The 9341-nt window shown below is 42.1% G+C and overlaps 1 protein-coding gene and 1 long non-coding RNA gene across 5 annotated transcripts in view; one reads left to right on the forward strand and one right to left on the reverse strand.

Annotated features, from left to right (window-relative positions):
• Positions 1-9341, forward strand: part of MYO1B (myosin IB) — a 305050-nt gene that overhangs the window by 184064 nt on the left and 111645 nt on the right. For all 4 annotated transcript variants that reach the window (XM_073546692.1, XM_073546694.1, XM_073546695.1 and 1 more), the window contains exon 13: positions 2498-2563. In XM_073546692.1, coding sequence (XP_073402793.1) covers positions 2498-2563 — 66 coding nt within the window. The remainder of the gene's footprint in view (positions 1-2497; positions 2564-9341) is intronic.
• The window catches only part of LOC141049856 (uncharacterized), a 111301-nt gene that overhangs the window by 7443 nt on the left and 94517 nt on the right, over positions 1-9341 (reverse strand). The window lies entirely within an intron of this gene.

The raw sequence follows: 9341 nt of genomic DNA on the forward strand, positions 1-9341 counted from the left end.
TACCAGAAAGAAAAAAATCACGCAGGGTCCCCCTTAACGCACGTTTCAATGAATGTCTTCCTCGGAAGGGGTGCTTAACCTCCCATTGCTAACATGAGTGCAGGCTCCGAAATGCAGATCACCTGTGAAACATTTGGCCCCAGCCAGCTGGATCGCGTCATCCTGTGCCCCAGAATACCGGAAGTGTGCCCCCGCAAAAACCGCCGTACTCCGAATAGTTAGACAGTGCTGTCATGGTAACAGAAGTGCCGGACGTTCACCGTCGCAAGAGCTTCCCCACACATTCAGTGCAGACCGGAAGTGCGCGCGTCAAATTAGATCCTCAGTAGGAGGTGAAGACCTGTTGCCTAGGGAACGTGACGTCACCTAGTATGATTCACGGAAGTTCTCCGACACCAATTGTCTTCTCAACAACTCCCCCAGGCTTTCAAATTAAAACAATAATATAAATATAATTATTTTTGTATGCAAATAATTTTTCCATATATTCCCTCATGTGCTACATTATTGTACCAGTCATTTTATAGTCCATATGTTTGTCACCCAGTGTCATGCTATTTTCCACTTTCTGTATGGTTTGCTGTTTCTTTTTAATTAATTTTGAATATTTTATACAATATCCTTGGAGGACCTTTTTCTCTATAGTGTTTATGCTTGGTTTCACGGTCTTCCGTGTTATAATGAACAAAAAAGTATTTGGGAGATGGAATAAACTTTAGTTGAGGCCAGTACGTCTTGGTACATCCTTAAAAAGAAGGAATGCCCTGGTGAACTCTGCAACATTTGATGTCTTCAGTGCTCTTCCAGGCTTTTTGAAGTGACATCACAAAACTTGGTCAAATGTTAGTGGGTATCTTTGTCTGCCTTCATTCATTGGCTCCTGGCTGAACTATTGACTATCATGGCCATCTCTACCGAGCGCTCCTGTGTTATCTGCTAAAGCGCTGCATATTTATAGCACCACTCCGGCGTTATTTTTTATTATTTCAGCACTGGAGTGGAGCCACTAATGTAAGGACCCTGACCATAGTAATATACTTTCCAGCTGCCGTCTTCAGCTGTTCTCAGCATCACTCCTGTTCCGATTCACCATCTTGTGACTGCAACTTCTGACTGACCAGAAGTCAGAGGTAATGGTCATAAGTTCTCAATAAAAGTCTGAGAGCCTCATTCTTTGAGCAGTGATTTTGGGCTTGTCCAGCAAACACTGGAGTGGTCACATCCTGCAGAAGAGTTCTGGATACTGGAACAGGTTTTGATAACAGATGAAGTCGGCAGCTGGTATGTATGATCCTAAGGGCAGGGTACTTACATTAGTGATAACACTCCAGCAATACAGTAAGTTAAAAAAATGTTGGCGTGGTGCTTTAAGATTGGTTTAGTCAAGAGTTATCCTCATGCACTTTGCTCAGGATCGGGGAATAACCTTTAAAACTTGTTCTAGTTCGTCAGATCCTGTGAATATTCTAAGATTTGACACCAATCCCATTTGCATCAAATCAATTTGCTTATCTCTTGTGACCATGTGTAACCATGGGGCGACCCCGTCTGAAAAATTCTCTAGTTATTTAAGAGATGGCAGACCCTCCTCCAATTAATGGCGATGGCTTAGAAAATCCATACAACCTAATTTCTTTTTTTCAGCCTCTGAATGTAAACACTGTTTTCATTCGTTGACTGCAAACATGGAATTCTGCAAATGGTGAAGAATAACAAAGCACAGCGTACGGTATATCAGAAATACATTACAGCTACAACATATTCATAGATTTCTTCATCTGTAATAGGTGGAAGAAATAAACCGATAGGATGATGTGAATAGTGGTGCATGCCCATTGGTGCCAATCTGGTGCTCATTATGTCAGGTAAACAGGCAGTCCGTCATCTGACGAACAAGCAAAGTTGTTTGTAGGGTGAAATGCTCCTTTACTGAGAAAAGTCATTATTCTTGGCTGCACAAGACCTGTTTAGAAAGAACAAAGTGATGTTGAGAAATAATTGTTGCAGAAAATCTGTGCACATAGGAGCAGTCTGTCCGTATAAACAGGCTGTTGAAAGACCACCAATCTGCAAATATGCAGCTAATTTTGCAGTCGTTTAATACCGCTTATCGTTCAGTGTAAGCCCACCATAAGGGAGCAGACAGTTCTCATGCGCGGAACGCATTACACTGCAAGGACTAACCCGGCGCCTCTCCTGACCGGAGCGTGATGTATTTCCATGCAGGCGTCACGTGCAGGTCAGGAGAGTCGACTGTCGGTCCGAGGATTGCGATGCGACCCTCGCACGAGAATTACAGCCATCTGTCTTCCCCCTAAGGATCCGAATCTATAGGTACAGAAGACTAAAATCTTTGAGCAAGTTATTTAGCTCAGTTTCGTTGCATGACAAATTGAGTTGTTTTTTTAATACTAGAATAGAGACTGAGCAAATATAGATGGAAATTCCTAAGTACATGAATTTTGTTTTATAACATTTATATTTTGTATTTCCTAAGGCACAAAGTAAAGTGCGAAAGAAGGTAATGGGAGTCCTGGACATCTACGGCTTTGAGATTTTTGAGGTAAGCCATTTTCTAGCTTGGCTAGGGTAATCTGCTTCAAGTGGTATTGATGATTCATAAAGTCATGTGGTAACGGGCATATTTTCCAAAGAAATATTACATTTATGCAAAAATTTGTTGAAACCTTTTCCTTTTTTGTTAATGAAGACAAGGTTTCAGTAACCCAGTGCTGTACTAAAGGTTTGTGTAAAGACAAAGTATGTGCAGATAGTGATTCTTGTTCTTGAGTGCATGGTGGTGGTTAAAACACAGATTGACCATGGGGGCAGCAAATTGACCAGGGGGTGTTTATAAAGAGCCATCTTCCTTGCTTTAAAATCAGAGGTATAGCTAAGGGTTCACATCAGGGGAAGGGGGTGAAACATCGGAGTGGGTCCTAACCAGTAATGCTGATTACAGCTATGGTGGCACACTGATATTACCATCATATGGTGACAACATAGCGGTAGATACCAGTCCTGCAGAACATACAAGTGATCGCAGTACAGTTGTATATAGTGACTTACAGCTGACGCTCTTTCTGACGGAGTTGTTTATTTTTCAAGCACTTTCCATCTGGCCCAGACCGACATGGCAACTTTTTGCAGCCAGGACTCGGCTGCAGAGATTACAACAGACATCTGACTTCTCACTTTTCCAGCACCGTCCACATCTATTCCCAACCTGCACAAACTCCTCATCGTACTGATACCTCAATACTGAGCCACTGCTGCTGTGTGGTACAAAAACAGAGCTCCTCCTAGTGCCCCACATAATAATGCCACCACTGTGCCGCTTACATAATATTTATGCATTCTGTGCCCTCTAGATGGTCAAACTGCCCTATAGAAAATAATGTCTGGTGCAAATTACTTGGAAAAGTGATTATATTATACTATATTATATATTTTTTTTTTTATACTTTTCAATCTCCTTTACTACACATAGCAGGACTTCAAAGGAGAGCTGCAATTTCAGGCATTGGGGTCTTCTGCAGACCCCCGGCTGTCATGACAACCCATTGTCACCCCACAATCGTGACATAGGCGGGGTTTGTGACGCACTTCTGGTAGGTGTGTTAAATGCCGCTGTCAGAGATTGATCAAATCAGCTGTCATGTGCATGAAAAGTAGCAGGCTCAACGACCGAGCCCGCATCAAAGGAATGGACACGCCCTATGACGTACCTATACGTCATAGGCCGTGAAAAGGATAAAGCTTCATTCAGACAATCCTGAGTGCTTCCATTCCAAAGAAAGTGACCGACTTTTCTCCGGTGTCATCCTAGTTTCTACTGCTTTTTTTTTCTTTTTTTTTTTCTTTTTATTCACTGAAAAGTTGGGTTTGCTTCCAAGCCAATGAAAAAGCCCTTGGAAGATCACGTTTTTGATTCACGGTTATCACTAAGAAACTGATCAGTGAGAGAGAAACTGATGCAAAGTGGAATCATGTCAGAAACCTCCGACTGGCATTCATGTCTCACAGATCCTCATTGACTTGAATGGGCGAATCTGATCAGAATAGGTGTGCGAATCTGATCAGAATAGGTGTGCTAGGAGTCTCTCAGACCTCACTCTCGGATTGGTGATTTTAACGGGTGTGAGAATACATCCATTCTACTTATGGGACGGAATGCTGTCTGAATTACAATTGTACAATACTCAGATATGTCACATGGATGTGGAAATACAGCCTGATGCATATCTTGTGAATATACCAGAAATGCATGAGACTGGAATACTCCATTAAAGCTTGGTATAGAGGAGAAGCTGAACAGAATGATAAGGTTTTTTTTGTTTGTTTTTTTAAGATTCCGTATAAGTTTTATTTATTCATTGAAATTCCTGGTGCGTGTATGCATAGGAGTCAAGTGGGCGGTCCTGATCAGTGATTGACAGCCAATTCTACACGTACAGGGACGTGTCAATCATAGAGTAGAACCACCCACCGGACTCTAATGCATGGTATATTGAAACTTTTCCTACAGAGTTTTTCAAATTGATCAGCTCCATAACATCCAGCCTGCAGATCACATACTATTTTCAACATAACCGGTTCCCTTTTAAGCCTTTTCTACCATGACACCCCAACAGAAAGGTGTACAAACACATAAGCGTTAGCATTTCCTCCTCTACAATCAATATAAATAGTTTAACATAGTAATATATGGCATGAAGCTTAATGTCTGGTCCTGTTCACGTCTGCATTGTAGCTTGCACATACAGATGCTTCTCTCAAAATTAGAATATCATCAAAAAGTTCATTTATTTCAGTTCTTCAATACAAAATGTGAAACTCATATTATAGAGAGTCATTACAAAGAGTGATCTATTTCATGTGTTTATTTCTCTTAATGTTGATTATTATGGCTTACAGCCAATGAAAACCCAAAAGTCATTATCTCAGTAAATTAGAATACCTTATAACACCATCTTGAAAAAATAATTTTAAAATCCAAAATGTTGGCCTACTGAAATGTGTGTTCAGTAAATGCACTCAATACTTGGTCGGGGCTCCTTTTGCTTCAATTACTGCATCAATGCAGCGGCGTGGCATGGAGGCGATCAGCCTGTGGCACTGCTGAGGTGTTATGGAAGCCCAGGTTGCTTTGATAGCAGCCTTCAGCTCGTCTGCATTGTTGGGTCTGGTGTCTCTCATCTTCCTCTTGACAATACCCCATAGATTGTATATGGGGTTAAGGTCAGATGAGCTTTCTGGCCAATCAAGCACAGTGATGCTGTTGTTTTTAAACCCGGTATTGGTACTCTTGGCAGTGTGGACAGGTGCCAAGTCTTGCTGGAGAATTAAATTTCCATCTCCATAAAGCTTGTCGGCAGAGGGAAGCATGAAGTGCTCTAAAATTTCCTGGTAGATGGCTGCGCTGACTTTGGTCTTGATAAAACACAGTGGATCTACACCAGCAGATAACATGGCTCCCCAAACCATCACTGATTGTGGAAACTTCACACTAGACCTCAAGCAGCTTGGATTGTGTGTCTCTTCACTCTTCCTCCAGACTCTGGGACCTTGATTTCCAAATGAAATGCAAAATGTACTTTCATCTGAAAACAACACCTTGGACCACTGATCAACAGTCCAGTTAATCTTCTTGGCCCAGGTAAGACTCTTCTGGCGCTGTCTATTGGTGATGAGTGGCTTGACACAAGGAATCTGACACTGGTAGCCCATGTCCTGGATACATCTGTGTGTGGTGGCTCTTGTAGCAATAACTCCAGCAGTAGTCTACTCATTGTGAATCTCCCACAAATTTTTGTATGTCCTTTTCTTATCCCGGTTGCTTGTGCACCTTTTTCTACAACACTTTTTCCTTCCACTCAACTTTCCATTAATATGTTTGGATACAGCACTCTGTGAACAGCCAGCTTCTTTAGCAATGACCTTTTGTGGCTTACCCTCCTTGTGGGGTATGTCAATGACTGACTTTTGGACATCTGTCAAGTCAGCAGTCTTCCCCATGATTATGGAGCTACTAAAACAGACTAAGGGACCTTTTTAAATGCTTAGGAAGCCTTAGCAGGTGTTTTTTGTTACTTATTCTAATTTTATTGCGATAATGACTTTTGGGTTTTCAATGGCTGTAAGCCATAATCATCAACATTAACAGAAACACTTGAAATGGATCACTCTGTCTGTGATGACTATATAATATACGAGTTTCACTTATTGTATTGAAGAACTGAAATAAATTAAGTTTTTGATGATATTCTAATTTTGTGGGCAGCAGCTGTAGGTTTCAATCATTGTTAAAAAAAAATAGCAATACAGATGTGAACATTACCTTACCTGTTGTACCAAAATGATACAAAATGCAATTGCTCATGTCATGCCTATTTTGCGCCATTCTTTGCCATAATAAATGGAGTGATGTGAGAGTACAGGTGTAATATACAGTGTTTATCTACCTGTTCTAGAACCAGGAGTAATGATTGTGGTCACTTCCTTTTTACTATAACATCAAAGTGAAGTCTGAAAAAAATAATCTGTGGCTGTACAGATAATTGTCTGAGACTTCAATTCTTTGGTAAAGGCCCTTTTACATTTAGTGATGCACCAGCGATCCGACCGGCGATCCGACCCGGTCAGGATCGCTGGTGCATCGCTAACTGATCGCTAGTGAGCTTTCATACAGAAAGACCTCACAGCGATGCAGCAGCGACGCAGAGAACGATACTTACCATTCACACACAGCGATCCTGCGTCCTCCCGCTCGCCTCCACGCGTCGCTGGACGTCACAGCAGGAAGTCTCAGCAGGAAGCGCCCGACGAGAAATGGAGCCGGACATTCTCGCGCGATCAGCGATGGGCAGCGGGGGAGCCGGTCGTTGGTAAGTATCACACTTAGCGATATCACTAGCAATATCGCTATAACGTCACAAAACCAGTGACGTTTTAGCGATATTGCTAGCGATATCGCTTAGTGTAAAACCCCCTTAACGCACATGGGTATATCACAGCAGAGAAATAATGGCCCTTGTGACATCACCTTATAGTAATGGCATAGTACAGAATATAAAGGTGACACCAGCAATAAACACTGACATTAAAGCTAATGGCTAAAACCTGCCAGGGACATAATAGCACAAGGATATTAAATAGAGTTCTAATGTACAGTAGAGGCTAATGCCACAGTACAGTGATAATCTCTCTGGACCCCTCAGGTATTGAGGTGTGACTGCAACATCTGCACCTCCTCTAGGTATCGGACCTCTGCTCCAGATTCCCATGGAAGTATATTTGCAGTGTTGGGGTTCACATTTCCACTTGGAACACGAGGTATTTGGCCAAACACCATCTGAGCCCCATCAGTCTGTTGGAAAACTGCTCCGTTATTACTCTACGGCACTGCTGCCCATGAATGCTTTCCATTTCTTCAGTGGTTTCACCACCATTGTGATTTTGAAAGCTCATGCGTAAAAGCCGTGGCGCCAAATGTAGGTGGTGGTACTTTTACACACCGTCACTGCCTCTTTTAATGCATTAGAGAATTTTTAAGTGTTGCAATTGCTACACTTTAGCTTTTTTTTTTTAAACACCATATCGAATAATTGAAGCCGTATGGTATTGGGAAATGGCCCTGGAGCTTAAGGTCTTCACACCACTGTACAGCTGACCTATCTCTTCGTCTGTATTGTATTTGCAAGTCCCTGCATGTGCTCTTACTAGTTCCGTTACAAGACCCGCAGTAAGGCCAAGACTTATGACTGGGCGTATAAGGCCACTAAACAGCTGTGCGAATTATCCCTTAAGGTGCCCATACTCCTTGGATAACTGTGACAGCTGTCTCCTCTCATCGCTCTATGCCTGGGAGAACAAAAGGATCAGGATATAAATTTAATCTCCTTTTCATATATTTGTCAATGTACGACCCCTTTTTTTATTTTGCATCTGGATATATTGCAGCCACTCAGAAAATGTTTCTCTGCTAGCTATGAGTGATGAGCGAATGTGCTCAAATAAGGTGTTATCTAGGATGCTCGGGTGCTAACCAAGTCTTCGGTGTGCTCAAAAAAATGTTTAAATATCCACGGCTGCGGGTGATCGACAGCCGCAACACATGGATGGATTGTCCAACAGTCGCGAGGCATGCGGCCTGGGTACGGGGGCTCGACATATTATTCGAGCACGCCGAAGTCAGTCGGTTAGCACCCGGACATGCTCTGATAACCTCTCATCCCAGCATTTTCTCTCATCAGTATTAATTATAACTATTCCTTCTCAATACTACACAACAAGATATTATTCCTCTTTGTTATATCCATTGCGTTCTCTGGCAAAGGAGACTCCGTAAAAGTTTAAACGAATTTCCACACGTAGTGCATGTATCCTGCCATCATTTGTAATTCTCAATGTCTTCCCTTCTAGCAGCCGTCTCCCTTCACTAGCACAATATGCCTGCATTCTGGCAGGAGTCCTGCGTGCGTGCACTAGTGTGTGAGCATACAGTTCTTGATGAAATGAATGTGTGTAGGGTGATGGGGAGGCTGTGGCTTATGTCAGCAGAATACATTGTTTAGCTATGCTGAGTAAGGGAGATGACACAGACTGATGGAATCAAATGGTCCAATGTACAAAATAAAAGTACAGTTCTTCACCCTATTTAGTTCATTTGTTATATTAATTACATAGAATATGATGAAGGGTAGAATTGGCCACCTGAGAGTCAGAGGTTCTACTCACAGGCAAATGTTCTGATTAAAGTTTTGATCCCCTACGATAACAGGACCCCAAATGTCGAGCAGAAGACAACCCCAATTTGCAATCGCATTTCCACTTTCCCATGAAACAACTCTTGGAACTTTTGAGAGATTCGGGCAACCACTTTAGACAGCCATTTTTTTTTTGAAAATTACTCCATCATTCCTCTAAGCACAGTCATTGATTTTATGTTATAACACTGGAAAAAAATTGGAAATAGTAATTAGTTGGCCTTATTAATTTTATTAATTATAGCTCCATTTATTCCATGGCACTTTGCGGTATTCGTTTTTATTATGTATACCCCTCCTCACATGATCTTAAACAATACAAGTCACGACTGGTACAGGAGGAGAGAGGACCCTGCCCATGAGGGCTCACAATCAACAAGGGATTGGCGAGGATACAGTAGGTGAGGGGTAGAGCTGGTCGAGCAGCGGTTTGGTGGAACTAGAGTTACTGCAGGTTGTAGGATTGTCGGAAGAGATAGATATTCGGGTTCCTTTTGAAGGCTTCCATGGTAGGTGAGAGTCGGATATGTTGAGTTAGAGAGTTCTAGATTAGGGGGATGTGCGGGATATCTT

Source organism: Dendrobates tinctorius, unplaced genomic scaffold (assembly GCF_039654945.1).
Source record: "Dendrobates tinctorius isolate UK_male_01 unplaced genomic scaffold, ASM3965494v1 ptg000150l, whole genome shotgun sequence".
Lineage (NCBI taxonomy): Eukaryota > Metazoa > Chordata > Amphibia > Anura > Dendrobatidae > Dendrobates > Dendrobates tinctorius.